We start from the raw sequence: 18,813 nt of genomic DNA, 5'->3' as shown, positions 1-18,813 counted from the left end.
GCTTGTGAAATTCTTGTAACTGACCCTACCTTATTGTCAAATAACTCGATTTTACAATACATTTGATAAATGACATCTAAATATAATAATAACAATAATAATAAATACTATAGTTATGGATGAATCGACTAGTGCCCCCACATCAATGATTGTAATGCATTAACATATATGTCATATATCATATATGATGTATGTGATTAAAAAAAATATCATATAATTACATACTTACATTTGGAAGACAGTTTGGTCCATAAGGAGGTTTAAGCTTCGACTGAAATGGAGGAAAAATGGTAAAGGGAAAGGTCTCGGATGCGTCGCCACATTTCAGGTTCGATCTACTTGTTATGCGAAACTAAATCATATTTTCTTGGTCATTTTACACCGATATGGACTATTGCATTTCGGCTCATTTTAATACCCGGGAGAGAATCTATCTGTGTGTTGCGCACCTCTCGTCCGGAGGTTAGGTATGTGTATTTAATAGATTTGAGTTTAACTTTTTTTAAATTTTCAAAAAAAAAAAGAAATGGAGGAAAAATGCTATTTCCAAAAATCCAGTTTTAATTTCTATTTATTAGATCTGGCAAGACATGGCAATTAAGTAGACTTGAGGAGAAAAAGTTGTTTCTTATGAACATTAAAAAACGTTCTTCCTCGTGAAACTGATTATAAGACTATTGAATCCATGGTAAACAACAGTTTTGCTGACCATTGTTTATTTGGTTAACCAATCCCTTGAATTAACATTAACCACAAAATTCGATTGTTACATCACAATTTCGGACAAACCTTAACCAGACAAACAAAAAACAGTCAGTAACTAAAATAATGATTCGTTAATTTTTATCCGAATGAAAATTTTCAGTTCAGGTAATAGAAGTTTCTGTGATAAATTTATTTGTTATTTTCTCATAATAAATTATGTTTATGAAGTAATTATCTTAATTATTATCATGATTTTTAAAACTAAATTTACGATAGATTTGCAGTTAATATTTTTTATTAATTTTGTAAAGATAAATTTTTTAAAGTAAAAATATGTTTTCAAAAAATTAATTACATTTATTAAATTGTATTTGTTTAAAATAGTGAAAATAGTTAATCACAAAAATAATATATTTTAATCAAAATTAAATATGTTTTTTATGTGTAAAAGTACTAAAATTTATCTTTTAGAAACATATGGAATAATTTATTTAGTGAGCTAAAGATATTAGAATTCAACAAGACTACAACTATTTAAAACAATCTAATTCCAACAAAACATTATTTCATAGAGAAAGATATATAATATTTTATATTTTTAAAAAAAGAAAAAATGATTTATTGTATAAATAGTAAAAAATTGTGATTCTCTTAAGAAATCCTGCTAAATAATATCCACAGCCCACAGGTCTACCGAGTGTACATATCTAGCACGAGTCACTGAGAAACATTTTTCTTCAATTTGGGATATGCACCATGACAAGAAAAGCATTCATATAACAGAATCAATCCAGTTAATGCCCTATTTGGAGGTAAGCTGAGTGACCCTCAATTAACCTTACTTAAATCAAGAGTGGCCTACACAAAAAAAAAAAAAAAACTCATTACAATTCAACTGCATAATTTACAATCTCCGAAAACATAAAAAAAATCAACACCAGTATGAATATATTTTTTTAAATATATAAAATGGCATCATAACTCTATTTCCGATCTATAGAAGAGAAAAAAAATGATTGACATAATAGTTTTTCCGTCTCCAACTACATGGATAAGGAAATAGACGACAACACCATAGCTCTAAACCCACACGCTTAAGAAAAACATAAACATATTTGCTACAAAGCAAAAGGATCCAAAATTATGAGAATGATACCTATGATTTGCTCTGACTTATTCTTAATATATTAAACTCAACATTTTGCTAACAATATCATTTTATTTGCAGTTGTCGAGTTATCGTTTTATTAATACGATCAGTTTTGAATTCTATATCTAATTTTTTGTTTAGTTACTTGTTTGAATTCAACATCAACAATCCAAATTACAAAAGTTTATATAACGCATCTCATACATGTATATATGTTTATATTATTTTGATTTTAAATCCACCTAAGCTTTTTCACATTACAAAACCCCAAAAGAAAAGATCAACCGAAGCAATGTATCAAATGGACCGGGTTTTAACCAACAAAAAAATTAAAGAATCAAATAATAGAAAACGTTATTCAAGAACAACTCTGGCGACTCCACGGCTATCGAGAGCCCACGAGCTTCTCTCTTCTCTCAAAACTGTCATCATTAAAAAAAATAGTAAACAAATTTCGTAACGTATAAAGTAAGAATAGTTCATTAAAAATGCAAGTTTTATAAAAAGGTGAGAAGTTAAATTAAAGATCGTGTCAATACTCTCCTGCTCCCTCATGTGCTTACACATTGTAAACGCTATCTCCTTAAGATTTTACAGAGATTGAAAGTATTAATTAAACTAAAATATTATCCACATCCACAACACTGCACAGTTTCTCAGGTGTTTCCGAAGTACAATATTTTTTATTTATTTTTCACCGTGGACGGTAATAAGTACAAAGTGGTAACCCCTTGCGAAGAAAACAAAAAACAAAAGAGGTAAAAAAAAAAACAACTACAAAAAGAGAACGGTAAAAAGGAAAATATATGATAATTTTTTTACCTCGGGAGGTTAAAGAAAATTGGAAAAAAAAGGTAAATTAAAAAACTCCAAAACTTTTTTTATTAAGGCTTCTCTTTGAAGAGTAAAGCTAATCCGGTGACGGCCTTCACTTCTCTCTCCACCGCCGCATCAGCACCATCGCCGTCAACAGACGGAAAAAGAGACGAGGAAGCCTTAACGACTACCGGAGACAAAGATTTCTCCTCAAAAACCAGCTCAAGGTCTGCACAATCTACCTCCATCTCCGCCGCGGCCGCCGCAACAGGCAGCTCCTCAGCGTTCCCGGAGGCTCTGGTATAAGACGACAACCACTTAGATCGCATGTACTCAGCTTTCCTCCACGGAGGCAAATGCATTCCTCTCTTCTTCATGCTCAATTTCGCCGCCTCAGAGATCAAGGCAACGATCTGGCTCAACCGATCTGATTTCCCGACGAAGATGAACGGTAGAGACTGAAGCAACGCCTTGTAACCGCTCGTCTGCCTCGCGATATCGAACTCCGATCTGAAATCAACGTCGATCAGCAACCGTTCCTCCCCAACGATCACATCTATGTACTCGTATTCGCCAGCTGGGAACGACGGAGACTTGTCCCATTTGGATTTGCAGATTGACGAGTCGTAGTTAAGAGATAAGAGTCCTTCGTTGACGATCTTCCTCATCTCGTCTTTTCGTTTGACTGACTTGTTGTTCTTATCTACAATATTCGCCACGTCGGCAAAGAGATTACTCTCGGCGACGGTTGCGCACGGGATCAAGCTCTGTTGGGATCAAGATTGCAAAACGGTTAGCACCTAACCAAGATAATGAATTAAGAGTGAGAGGACGGTGTATACCTCGAGATGATCAGAAGCGAAGAGATCTGATTCATCGTCGTCGGAGCTATCGTTGTTGCTGCCGTTGAAGCAGTTGCAGCGGTTGCGTCCACATTTGGCTTGCTTCTCGTTGTTCTCCTCTATGAAGTTCTGAACCATCTTCGTTAAACAAACGGAGCTCGGCTCGAACTCCGTCGCGGATTGGGCTTCGCCACCGGTGAACGGTTTCTCGGAGGTTGCGGTCCTGAACGGCCGATCAAAGAGACGTTTGAGGCGAGATTTGAGCACCGGTTTGCCTGTTGCCTCCGGTTTAGCTACGGCGGGTGAATCGATATCAATCGGTTGGATCTTCATCGTAAACGGCATCGTTTTGACAAAGACTGATTACGGTCCAAGTCAATTTCTCGTTCCAAACTCAGATCTCTCAAAAATTCAAAAAAACACGGATTCAATAAAACGAAGAAGAAGAAGAAGAATCTACCAAACCTCTCAGCTAATAAAAGAAGAAAACGTCTTCTTCAATCAGCGGATCATTTTCAAAAACGAAGCAAAGAATAAAACTAAAAAGAAAAAAAAAAGACTAGGAGACGGATCAGTGACGATTTTCACGGAACACGTGACGGCGGTGGTCGGAGACAGCGTTACTAGATACGGTCATGTTTACTGGAATATTCATTTTCCCGGCGAGATTCATCGCCGGCGAATTTAAAGGTAGTCGAAAAATCTAGAGAGAGAGAGAGAGATTTATATGTATTTTTTTTGGTAATTGTTATTTTTTCTGGTGTGGGAGAAGAGAGGTTGGCTTGTTCTTATAAAGGAGAAGAGATCCGAAGCCGAGGAGGCCCAGACGATGAAAGCTGACTAGGCACTGTAAATGCCACGTCACGTGGTAATTATTTCTTGCCGTTTAATCTTTTTAAAATTTTAATTGACAATGTTGTCGTTTTCATCTCAGCGTGGTGGTAAATCTTTTTTACGGAGACGTGTCAGTAACTGCTAATAGGTAAATTACGCCTCTGGCCTCCACTGCCGTCGAATATCCGTAACTATCCGGAAATGGATATTATGTTATTTTTTATAGCGAAACAGACTCTTAACCAATAGTTAAACAACACGTAGCTAAAGCAAATCTTATTTACTCCTCGTTCTGGACCGTCGGGGTATATTGTACTATCTTATGAGAAGTAAAATACAAATGTGGTATATTACTATTTTTAATTTTCGATGAAAAAATAATCTAGTTTAATTTTTAATACATCATTGTTTGATCCGCTTTATGTCAGTAAATAGGGGAAAACAATAGACTGACCACTAAAGGACAAAAAAGTGACAATTTTCTTTTATTAAAAGAAAAGCATGTTATGGCAGTAATTATCTGAATGTGAAATGATAGCAATATAGGAGTATATTTTATTAAAGATTAAAACTTTATATCCCCATGCTGTAATTATGAAACTTTAAGCTTTGCTTTATTAACCGCATTTAAATCACAAACCTTTAGTTAAAATCCTTGTTTGGAAACTCGCTAGGCGCTACGCGTGCGGCGCACACGGGCCTAGCGATTTATTAAAAACGCGGAGAAAAATCGGAGAGTACTTGGAGATGAATTTTTGTATTTTTAATGTATAATACTCTATATACACACGTATAATACATATTTATGTATATTACATCATCAATATTTAAATTCATAATTTATAAAAAGACCAAATTGTAGAGATTTAGGGGTTTGCTTTTCGCTATTAGGGTTTTAGAAAAAAAAACATGAGAAATGTAAGTAGAAAAAAAAAGGAATGTTGTTTTATGTGTGAAAAGATATGAGAACTTACGATTGGCTGAGGATTGGATTGCTAACATGAGTTATTAGGAAGGAAATCACGAGTTGGGCCAAGTAAATTTATTAATAATACGGCAGCTTCTACGTATTAAGCGTTCGTACATGGCTCAGCGTAGAAAGCATCCGATTTGGCCCAAGTCGCCACGTTCCACCTACGCATCACGTATACTCGGCCGAGTAATCGGCTCCGCGGACGAGTTTTTGAACAAGGGTTAAAATTACTAAAAATCATGCAAAAAGACGGGCCCAAGTATTTGACCGTTTGGTCTATTCTTGTAAAGAAAAGTAAAAGTTAAAACAAAGAGAACAAATAAAAAGGTAAAGGCGGATTTAAAACAAGTGTAGTGTTAAAAACGAATATGAGAAGATGACTCTTCCCTTGTACGCATGTATGCAATTATCCTACCTGCTGGTAAATTAGAGGACAACCATATACATGTGAATTTTGTAATAGTGACGATTGTAAATAATGTGTCGATTTTCAACTTTTTAAAAACTGTATCAGATATTTGAATTTTAACTAGCCATTTATATTTTTTATTTCTTGTACTGAACATTAACATTTATTTCTTTTATTCATTTCATGTTGTGTATATTCAGTTCCAAACAGTGTTGGGTTTTAGACTTTTAGTTTTGCTGGGTGGCTGAACAAATCTTCAGTAAATAGAATTTTAATAGAATTATTTTATGTGGTTTTCAAAGGTAATTTAGTATACCTTTTATATTATTTTATACTGTATGATATTTAATCACAAATCTATTTTCGAAATAAATAAAATAATTTTTTTTGTTTATATACAGTATATATCTAAGTTTTTGTTTATTATAATTAATCTTATTTTATTTTTTCAAACTAACATTGTCTTTTAGAAAATAAGACCATTCTTTTACATGAATTCAGGGACAATCGCACTCATTGTTCTTTAACCGAAGCGGTCCTATCTCCAAACATTTGAAACTTATGAAAATATACGAATAATTTGTTAGTATATGATGTTAATGGGTCCTCCAGAATTTGTGACACAAAATGGTAAAAGTAAATAAACAGTATAATAGACTTGACATCGGTAGAAATGTATACGATTCACAATATCGACATCGTTTCCCAACTCTATACATGTATTATACATATTAATATCAGAGAAACGAAATAACAGGCTTTGATTTACTTTTTACTTATATAAGTGCAGTGTAACCCTATTCAATTTTTTTGTTTTGTTAAATAAAGCAATGCTCGATTATACAGCTAAATATGATATAATGTTTGGGTATAGAGTGCAAATTCTCTTAAAGTAATGGTACATTGTTACCACTATAGTAGTATAAAATTGAATTAATTTAACAATTGATAAGCACGAAAAGAAGTGGGGGTCGATTTGCTCTCCCCAAAACCAAAAGCTGATGATACTTTCCCTCTACAGCAATCAAGTTATCAAAACCCTTTTTCTTTCACTTTATTTTCCCCTTTTTCCTCTGTCCGTGACATATATCCTAAGAGCATCATTAACGCCCAAGCTCTTTATATTAGGTTCTTAGATTTTTTTTGTCTGAAAAAAAAAAAATCAATCGTGTGCCGCCACGTATGGTGGACCCGCAAATAAGCCCAAAACTCTCTAAAATTTGCCTCTTACGTAGGAGGAGAAAAAAGCAAGCTTTTAAAATGGCGTGGGATCCACTGATTTTTTAATATATTTTTTTAGATTCCTAGATTTAGAACCAGGGTTAAAAATGGCCTAAGTGCACTATATCCGTCTTCAAAATAAGTAATAAGATTTCTTATATTTTTTTCAAACTAGTTTTTAAATAAGAAGTTAAGTATGTATAAAATAATAAAATATAACCCAATTACATAACTAGAATTTTGATAGAACAAAAGAACTGAATTTTTTATGAAATTTTCTTCAAAAACCTTTACTTACTAAAATAGTATAACTGTATTTTATTTTCATGTTTGTTTTCGAGCTAATGATATATTTATTTTTGACTATCACCCATACAGTAAAACTTGAAAATATACTTCATAACCAATTTTCTATACATTAATCAAATGTCGAGTTAGATCTTGAAAAATATATCGATTGTCCCATGTGTTAGTTATATCGAAATAAAATTTAAATTACTAATATTTGATGATTTTATGAAGATTATCACACAACTAAAAAGTAATGCATCTAACCTGAAAACACTATATTGATCACTGCATCTTTGACTCCAAATCTTCGTCTCCACTACGGTGGTTTTCATGATCACTTTTTCATAGCGAAGCAATTACCATGAGAACACAAAAAAAAAAAATTATATGTTTTTTTTGTAACCAACATAGAAAACCGAACGTGAAAATATACATGAAGATGAACTAAACCTATACAGAAACATGAAAGGTTTTTCACTTTTGGAAAAATGATTTATTGATGCAATGTTTAACAAACTCCCAGCAAATACAAACCCTCTGGGACCTGGCAACAGTTAATTATTCTCACTCCCGTTTTACCTTTTTTATCTTCTTCTTTTTGGGTTTTTCTTTATACTTTCTTTAATTCATTAATCATGTATTTCAGGCAATAAATTAATTATTTACTAAACATTTAGTTTCAAAAATCAACCACTTTGTCACGCCTTAACCCAACCACCATATCGAGAATTCACAGCTGACGTATTTCTCTACTACCAATAAACCCATTGTATACTAATATCTTCAAGAAGCAAGTGAATATATTAATGCTTCCATATATGAATGATTAATGTTTTAAATTTGTTTTTGTAATTAAAATTGACATTTAAAATTATTAATACATTTGCTCTGAAAACTAAAATAAAATATAAATGATAAAACTTTATTGGTATACCAAAAAGCAATAGCCGAATAAATAATTTTTTTAAATATATATACAAATTTAAGATATCAATCTTTTGGTAATTCACTTGATTATGATTCTAATATTCTTTCCGTTTCATAATAAATGTCATTTAAATATTTTGAACTAAAATTAAGAAAATTAGTATTTTTTTGTTTTACTTTTATTTAATACACTATTATGTTTGATTTTTTTTATTAATCATTAAATTAGAAATAGGGATAAAAACTAGAAAATTAATTTAATATCTTATTAAAAATATAAAACGATACTCTCTCCATTTCATTTTAATCGGCGTTTTAAATTTGGACACAGAAATTAAAAAAAATTATATTTACTAAATAAAAACATCATTACCAATATATCTAATCACATTTCAACCAATAGAAAAATAGATTGGAATATAAATTTAGTAAATTTTGCATTAAAATTATAAATTGATACTTATTTTAAAACAAAAATTTTACTTTACAATGATAACTAAACTGAAACGGAGAAAGTAGTTATGATAAAATAAACGTAAAACTACAATTAATATAAAATAAAAATAATATTATTTTGAAAAAAGCACAATTGGTGCTTCCACTTATGAGAACTTCTTTCAGGAAGCAGTTATTATATTTTGAAACTCATCGTCTTTTTAACGCTGATTTATTATAATATTACATTTATGAAATTTTTTACATAAACGATTCGACAACCGACAATACTACATGCCTTATGAGGATCTACGCCAACAGCATCATCTAAGTCGTCCTATGAAAATCCACTTCTGACCAGATTTACTTGCACCATGTTGAAGATCTTTTGTAACCCTTTATTCTGTAGTCTGTATTAATAAATCGCTCTCTCCGAGACTTGAAACTTGGATTTCCTGTAATCTGTAAGAAATTGCATAGTCTAAAATTCGAACTTCAAACTTGGATGTAAAAATCTTTAAACCTTAACCAATACGCTACGGTGGTTCCACGTTTGAAACGTACCATTAAGTTCCCCTTTAGTCTAAACAATCTATTTGAGACTAGAAAAAAGTTCAATTCTGTATTTCTGGTCAAAAAGGAAAGTTCAGTTCTAATAACATTTACAACTCAAGACATGATTGTGAATTTGTAATCCATATAAACACTCTACTATTCAGACTAAATTTTATTCCGTATATAGTCTAATTGTGATTTCATGATTCATTGAATTTATCCAAATGTTCATTTATGGATCATACAGATTTTCAATATCATTGGCGGAGAAACATAGCTGTATTTGAGCTGATTTGGAGATTAGCTATTTCCAAGACTCATATATCATCATCATAACTACCACTTTTGATTTTCAATGAATTTAACGAAACTTGGCTTCAGCTTTTTAATAAATTACATGAATATGAATATACTATTTCTTTGCAAGTAAACACTGTTTTATTTTTTTTATTGACCAATTCACAATTTTATAAAATTAAAATATTATTTAGTTATAGAACTCACTTTTTACTATATCTGAAGCTGGAAAAAGACATATAGTAATTATATACTCTTTCTGTTTCACAACAGATGTTTTGTTTTCATGTACAAATATTAAATTTTTTATCTTTTAAAAAATAATTTATAAACTATTCAACCAATTATAAAAATAAAAGTACAATCTAACTGGTTACACAGTTTTTAGTAAAGTTAAAAATAACATAAAATTATTAAAAAATTTAATATATTTTTTTAAAACATCATCGAATATGAAACAAATAGAGTATTAATTATTTTTATGATTTAAAAAAATTTAGAAGTGCACCCTATTTTTCTGAGTAAACTAATATGACAAGAACGACATTTATCTATCTACACAAAAGAAAAAAGGACACTTTTCTCTTCATAAAAGATAACGAGATATTTTTTCCCTATTCGAGAAGTTGTGGATATCGTGGTTCATATTTTCCACTGGACAATAACATGGAAATATGGAATATATTTGTTTTAATAACTAGAGGAAATTAGTATAGGTGCTTACATAAAAGATATAAATTAGAGTTTGAAATGGATATGTTCTTACAATATCTAAGCACTAGTGCATTGCAAACAAAGGAGTATTGTGTTTGAATCTAAATGTCACGACATCTCCATGGTCCAAGACGTATGTTTTTGCACAGGTGATAAATGTATGTACTGATCGGGACCGCGAAGCAGTGTTGACGTAGGAATTGGTCGTTTTCCCGGTCCAAGACTCCTCAGCGGAAAATCCTTAATTTTATTAAGAATACTATTTGCGAGAATGATCACCAGTTTTTAAATTATATTTAGTAATTCACTAAATGGTAATATGCACAAAATATGCCAAATTCTAGTACGGGAGAATGTAAATTAAATTATCAAATTTCTGGAAAAACAAATGTTCATCAAATGATATGATCACATGATATCTATTTGAATAGTAGAGCCCTAGAATATTTGACTGTTAGATAAATATTTTATATGTTGACAAAAAAAAAGATAAATATTTTATATGAAAGTTTTAAAAGACAGTTTACAAAATAATAGTCACTATGCTGCTAAATCCATTTAAAAAATCTATATCTGATACTCTAAGAAAAACATAGCAGAAATTCTCCAATTTTAATATGTATATATTTTCCTTTTAAGATACTAATTTTTATATTTAAATATAGAGGTGGGTTTTTACGGAAAATCCATTTAATTTAAATAAATACAGAAAATCCATATTTTATGGATTAAATATGGTAAATGTTAATATGGTAAGAAATAAATGTTCCTAACTTGATTTGATCTATTTTGTAATCCTTTAACTTCTGTTTTCTTTTTGTGATGCCAAAAACAAAAAAAAAAACTTCTGTTTTTGTTCAATATGCAACCGATCAACTTTGTTTCACTAACAAAACCATTATTGTATCTCTAATTGATATCAAAAACCAATCCAGTTGACATTTTTCATACGGTTTTATTAGGTCTTTAATATTGAGAAGAAAAATCCAAATGAATCAGTCAATTGTAATCTTGTAACAAGTCAATCAAACGGTTAGATTAAAAAACACACAGTACTACACTGATGACTAAACTGTTAACTAATAGTGAAATTATCTAAATAAGCTACTTTTGCATTTTAACCAATAACCATCTGGTTGACGTGAACTAGATTACATCCGATGGAAGGTCAATGTATTAGCTATCTCTTATAAGTTTCAACTAAAGTATAAAATTTAAATTATTATCTAAATAATCTTATATATTAAAACAGAAGTCACAACTTTGATTCATGTGTGATTTTTTTAAAAATGGATCTAATGTACCTATTCATAGAAAATCATGTTACATTTAATCTTTAATCTTATCATTTAAATTTTGGACATACCAGAAATTGTTATTGGACTATCAATAATTAGATTTAAAGAATAGATGATCCATTGGATTTATAGATAGTATAAATTAAATAGATATGATTTAATGTTGTCATACTATACGTCCTTATGTTAAATATTTAAATATTTGTCGATGTTAACTTTTAAAATTATAAAGATTTTTTTTTAAATAACAAAAATCATATTATCTAACAATGATTAATCTTTACTACCTTAAATCAATGAAAACAAATTTTAAACTATATAGTTTATTTTTAAAAATTAAACAAAAACTAAATGTTTAATTATTTACTCGATAATATAAATCTATGAAGCGAAAAGTTTAATTTTTTAAAAACTTTCTAAATTTGTGAAATGTTACAATATCTTTGAATATGACAATAAAAAAAATAATTTACTAATCTTTATATATATAGTTACGATTTTAATAATGAAATAATAATCCAAAAATGTATATAGAATAAGATACAAATGCATGTGAAAGTTTAAAACAATCTATTCAATGAAAAAATATACCGTAAACTTATTATGTTTTAAAAATTGATAGACACATATATTATAATAAATACCAATTTAGAATTGAAAACAAAATATTTATATAAAAATAAATGAAAATAAAAATCTGCACCGTTGCGCGGGTGGAGATCTAGTCTTATATATTAAAACAGAAGTCACATCACTGATTCATGTGTGATTTTTTTTAAAAATGGACCTAATAGACTTATTTCTATAAAGTCATGTTACATTTAATCTCTAATCTTATCATTTAAATTTTGGGTCTACCAAAATTTTTTATTGGACTATCAATAATTTGATTTAAACAATAGATAATCCATTGGATTTATAGATAATATAAATTAAATAGATATAATTTAATGTTGTAATACTACACCTCTATATGTTAATTATTTAAATATTTGACCATGTTAACTTTTTAAATTATATATTATCTAACAATGATTAATATTTACTACCTTAAACCAATGAAAACAAATTTTAAACTATATAGTTTATTTTTAAAAATTAAACAAAAACTAAATGTTAAATTATTTACTCGATAATATAAATCTATGAAGCGAAAAGTTTAATTTTTAAAAAACTTTCTAAATTTGTGAAATGTTACAATATCTTTGAATATGACAATAAAACAATATTTACTCATCTTTATATATATAGTTACGATTTTAATAATAAAATAATAATCCAAAAATATATATATACAAGAAGATACAAATACATGTGAAAGTTTGAAACAATCTATTCAATGAAAAAAATATACCATAAACTTATTATGTTTTAAAAATTGATAGACACATATATATTATAATATATACCAATTTAGAATTAAAAACAAAATATTTATATAAAAATAAATGAAAACAAAAATCTGCGCGGTTGCGCGGATCGAGATCTACTGTAAAAGTTAAATAAGAAATGAAAGATGTTTGTTAAAATAAGAATGCTGAGATTCAATTTTTTTCTTCTTTAAAATTTTTTTTAGAACAGTATATACAAATATTTTGAAATAATTTAATAATTATGGTGTAGGAAATTTTAAAAATATTAAAGAATAAATATCTGTATATAAATGTATAATATACCGCATCATTTAATTCATCAGGTAAAGACAGTAATGCGAGAAAGCGAAGGTTAGACAATTCAACACGGTTTATCGTTCACCTATTTGATTGTATGTATTTATTTTGTAATAAACATATTAACCTTAAGACTTCTTCACTATCAATGAGTAGACTATAGAGAATATCAGAATAATGCTGTATTAGACAGGTGTGGCCTACTTTTTGAATACAACACGTACATGTAACGTAGTTTGTGTTACAGATCGAAGAATACGAATATACTTACTTGCACGGAGTGAATGGATTAAAAGAAGTTATGATTATCAATTTATAAGTATTAAAAAGGTAATTTTTTTTATAGTAACAAATAGGGACCCTAACAAATAATAAGTGTTATATGACATAAATTTGTAACTTTTGATATACACATCAATTAAAAACAAACAGTTTGGACTTTTCCATGTATTTTGCTATCAGGATCAAACAAAAATAAAATAATTAAGAGTAATAGTCTTCTTAATAAATTAATATGTTATAGTTTTTTTCACAATTTTATACTGTTTCGGGGAATTCCTAAAATAGAAGAAGGATAAATGTAATCTATTAACAATAATAGTTTCCAAATTAAGTGGACAGATCAAAACATACATGTAAAAATATGGACCATTATTATGACACATAGACTTTTTTGGCTTCAAGTCGGAGATGATATTCATGGCACTCATTTTCTGTTTCTATTCTCGGTTGTGATACCGTAGCTAGAAGTTTTGTATGTATTTATATATTCACAATTGTTAGGGTTTAGACCACCTCAATCCAATCCGAGAATCAATCCGAAAAATCAATCTGAGAAGTCTCTTATTGTTTGATCAATCTTTGAAAATTTTGGAAAGTATTAAATGCAAGAAAATAAAATTATAGGCACGAACATTAAAAATTATATTTGACTATAAATTTAATCGGATTTGAGTTTTATATATTGACTAAATAAACTCTTATTATCATTAATGTTGATTTCGAAATTAAAAGTCTCCTATTAGGCTATTACCATTAATGTTGATTTCAGAATTATCATAAATGGTGACCATATTAAAATTTTATTTGAATATAATTTAACCAGATTTGAGTTTTATATATTGACTAAATAAACTCCTATTACCATTAATGTTAATTTCGAAATTAAAAGTCTTGGTGCTTAAGTTAAGAAATTTCATTTTTAATTTAATATGGACCTCCTTTTGAATAAAATCAGTCATATAATCGTTAATATATGAAAAAAAATCGAGACCAACCTGTTTAAACCAATAACGGTTCGAAACCGTCTCACGAAGTTGTTATAACATCAGTTTATGCTTGGGATGGAATGAATGAGACCAAAGGTTGATTTTTATATGGAATTACTGATGTTTTATCGTCTTACATTGCATATGATTAGTATATGAAATGTACTTAACTACATTTAAGGAAAAAATATTAAACCCTAAATTTATTCTAATTTTCATACGAACGTAGGATTGATTCTGACTTTGCCTAAAATATTTCTATGATCACATAATTTACGTATATTCTTGTCTAGAATAAATGCCACATAATTTGTCACTCATACAATTAATGACTTGCTTTATCAGTAAACTATTTATACAATAAACGCTTGTGATCATGTTAATATATACATTTCTTCTTATTTCCATATGATAATTGGTTTGACTCCTTCACAAACCTTCACTCACATTATTAAAGAAATATATGGACACAAATAATGCAATATATATTCTCTCAAAAATCCCTTTTTATATTTGACATCCCCATGTGCATAAGATTAATCATGCGTGTCAACCATATATAATACATATATAAACATAAACATAATGGAATATATTATGGTTTTACTTTATAGTTAATATCATATAAGAAAGCCCTCTGTTAAATAGTTTATCCAATTATTAGTGTACCAAAGAGAGAAACTATATGAAACAATTTATAAAATTGTTTATGTTACTATTAACCAAAATTTACGAATCTTTGATTTACTATATAACAAAACCACTAAAAATATGTTTGTTTCAAACATCAAATAAGACAATATTCACATACTATAATAGATTGGTAACAATGTTCATAATCAAGAGAATAAGATATGTGATAATGTTCACATACTACAATATATACTATCTGGTAATAAATATCTTATTATGTTTTTATTTAAATCTTGGTTATCTAGTAAGTAGTCCATAACCGTTAGCATAAGTGAAACTCATGTTTTTGTCAAGCACAACAATAATATAATGTTACCACTTTTCTTCTCACCACAAGAAAGATGCATAAAATGAAACATATACTATAATCCATTTCTAGTATTATTTGGCAACGGTGTTACATGTAATTAATCTAGGAAATAAATGGCTATTTAATAAAGGATGTGAAGTAGATTCCAGTGATGACACCTAAAAAATGACAAACTTGTTAATCACACATGAGAAAAAAGTTTAATGTTAATAATGCTCCTCAAATAATAAGAAGGGAATATATATATACACTATTAATCAGTAATAGAAATCATGCATTGATATGAATTTTATCAATAACATTAAAAGGTATAAATTTCATTCTTATCAACTAAAATGTACTTTCTCCGTTTTATTTTAATTGTCGTATTAGACTTGGGCACACAGATTAATAAAACATTTAATTTTGCATATTTCTAAAATAAAAACATCATTACCAATACACCTAATCACATTTCAACCAATAGAAAAATATATCGGAATAAAAAATCAATAAATTTTGCATTGAAATTATAAAACGACACTTATTTTGAAATAAAAATTTTATTCTACAACAACACTTAAATTGAAACGGAGGGAATATAAATTTATTAATCTAAGAATTTAATTAACTGTAATTTCTTATGATGTGGATACCTTATAGGATTAAGAGATTAATTTGTACCGTGTCAAATACATAGCTTATTATCATTTCATCACTCTTTGGCTGATTGTGTTTCACTAAAGTGAAGTTGAGTGATGACCAGGTAAATAAAAGATAATGTCTATAGAGATGTGGGTAACGTCTATACAATCCTGACTTTAAAAAAAAAACGTCTATACAATCCATCTCTCCAGGAACAGCTATATCTTACAAGTTACAACGTAATTTATAATTGCAAATCTTTTAAATATCTTAATATGCCACCAAAACATAGTTGCAAATCTTTTAAATATCTTAGCTACCAAAACATATTCTTGAATCTTGACTTATACTACAACTAGACTAAAGATTAAGATACTTTCACATCTTTTTTTTCTTCGGAAAGCCGAGATAACGAAGGTCAAGTTAGAACTCTTTATAATACTTAAGCCCTTTCTCAAAAAAAAAAAAAAAAAAAAACTCTTTATAATACTTTGGCAAACTCTTTTTCTTTTGGGTGGTTTAGGCGGAAGGTCAGGTATGACTTTTTCCATTTGGGTGGATCGGGTTTTAATGGTTTTGTTCAAACCTAACAAATACTTCAATGCAAAAGCAAACTCAATTCTCGCATTTGCTCATCCTCAAAACATCTAAAAACATCCTTTTGAGTTATATGTACTGTATTTTGTTTTGTTATATAAATAATATATATTAGAGCTTCATCTGTGCGTCCGCGTGGATATTGATTTTTATGTTTTTATATATATATTTTTTTTTTGGCATCAAAAGTAAGACTTTATTAAATAACTAGAGGTTCAAACAGGCAAACTTCATGAGCTAGCCATGGAGGAATCTTGGTATCCAAGAAACAGGGATCAAGAGCTCGTGATCGTCCTGCCTTTGTGAGGCAGTCCGTACGGACATTTTCAGTACGTCGTATATAACAGATAGATAAATAAGAGAATTCAGAGCTAATAAAATCAATCTCGTCCAATTCTGGTCCTAGGGCTGGCCATTCCTGCGGGGTTTGAATGAGGCGAGTCAGTTGTTGGCAATCTGATATATTGATATTCGTTTTTAGTGATTAGTGTTATATATTTTAGATGCGTCACCGTAAAACTAATTATATTCAAAAGATCCGGACTGAATCGAGTAATAAGATTATTTTTGGTACAAATATACGAACCTGTTTCAGATACATTGGTTATTTAGATATTTTTATGTTTCTATACATCAGAATCAAAATCATTCAGACATGGGATGACCAAACTCAAACCCCACACATAAATTTATAATATCTAAAAGGGAACTAATTTCAAAACCAAAAATAAAATTGATCCCCTAAAAAACAACTTGTTCCTGAATGAGTACATGAAAGTCCATATCTAACTAATTATGTAAATAATTTTTTTAAAAAAACTCTTTCTACATGTTTTGCTAAAATAAGGGAAATAGAAAGATTTTTTCATTTAGTGAAATAGTTATATGGAGTGAAACATTAAGTGACAATAAATATAATTCGTTTTAATTATTTTAATTTAAGTTATTATTTTGTTCACATAAACTATGTATTTGAATTATGTGTTTGGCTACGTAATTTTTCACTAATTGGTACTATGATAAAAAAGTTTTTTAGTAAAACAGATTAAACCGAATATTAGCCATATGCAAAACCCAGTTATTTTACATTTTTGATTTTTATAATTTACACAAAATTAATGTTGATTAACTAATAATTAAAAATTTGAACTATTACTTTATGGTAATATAATTAATAATTTGATTTATTATTAAGGTAAATATATTAATGATGTGATGTATTGTTAAGGTAATATAATTAATGAAATAACTAAAAGGACAATATATATTTTTTTTTATATTGCTATTTATGTTCTCAAACTATTCCAAAATGCACTTCAATTTTAATAATATAGATATAAGTAACTGATTAAATATTATTCACTATGTTTCATTTTAATTCTCGTTTTAGACTTGTGCAAACATATTAATAAAATATTTAATTTTGCATATTTTCAAAATAAAAACTTCATTACCAATACACCTAATCACATTTCAACCAATAGAAAACTGAGGTTTTTGCCAAAACTAACCCACAACTTGATTTTAATCCAAAACCTATACCCACACTTGAATCAAATGCAAAACTAACCTAAAAGCTTAGTGAAATTACAGCTCAACCCTTGTGACCAAGCAAAAAAACAGAAGCCATTTTTACGAATATAGCCCCAGTAAATCGTCTGAGTTGTCCGAGATGTTAGAAGTCGTCTGGACGACTGAAGTGTAAGTCGTCTGGTACCAGTTTATTTTAAAAATAATTTATAAATCTTGTAAAAAATATTTTGATGCGTGAAAAATAAAAATCAAGTAATTATAAACAGTTTTAAGTGATATAAATTAAGATATGATAAAATTGATTTGTTTTGAAGATAGATGAGTTGAAGTAGTGAATCATGAAATACTTTGGTTTAGGAGTTTGGAAAACATATGTTGTAGTATTGTATGTATTGTTAGGGTTAGATTTTTGAAAACTAAAATGTTTTTTTCAAAAATTAGTTTTCACCTATATGTGTTTATTTATGTGTATAGTAAACACTTTTCAAGTTTGATTTGATTTTATGAAGTCTTTAATTAGATAATTAAGTTTAGGGGTTATGTTTAGGGTGTGGACGACTTATATTTCAGTCGTCTGTTGAATAATTTACTCGGACGACTTACATTTCAGTCGTCTGGTGAAGAAATTAAAACAGATGACTTACATGTAAG

The 18,813-nt window shown here is 28.7% G+C and overlaps 1 protein-coding gene across 1 annotated transcript; it reads right to left on the bottom strand.

Moving 5' to 3' along the window:
* Positions 1-2,514: 2,514 nt before the first annotated feature.
* Positions 2,515-4,270, bottom strand: LOC106336394. Its single transcript, XM_013775222.1, has 2 exons — positions 3,514-4,270; positions 2,515-3,438 (listed from the first exon to the last, which is right to left on the bottom strand). Exons 1-2 carry the CDS (start codon positions 3,856-3,858, stop codon positions 2,740-2,742), a joined length of 1,044 nt encoding a protein of 347 aa, XP_013630676.1. The 5' UTR covers positions 3,859-4,270; the 3' UTR covers positions 2,515-2,739.
* Positions 4,271-18,813: the final 14,543 nt, after the last annotated feature.

This window comes from Brassica oleracea, chromosome C3 (genome assembly GCF_000695525.1).
Source record: "Brassica oleracea var. oleracea cultivar TO1000 chromosome C3, BOL, whole genome shotgun sequence".
Taxonomy (NCBI): Eukaryota; Viridiplantae; Streptophyta; class Magnoliopsida; order Brassicales; family Brassicaceae; genus Brassica; species Brassica oleracea.
Note: the sequence above shows the minus strand (reverse complement) of the source record. Positions and strands in the feature narration are given on the sequence as shown.

What these genes read in the sequence shown, in the direction of transcription:
- LOC106336394 (XM_013775222.1), bottom strand. Translation starts at nt 3,858, where the DNA reads ATGCCGTTTACGATGAAGATCCAACCGATTGATATCGATTCACCCGCC. An exon ending in TCGCTTCTGATCATCTCGAG is followed by an intron (nt 3,439 to 3,513) that starts GTATACACCGTC and finishes TGATCCCAACAG; the next exon opens with AGCTTGATCCCGTGCGCAAC.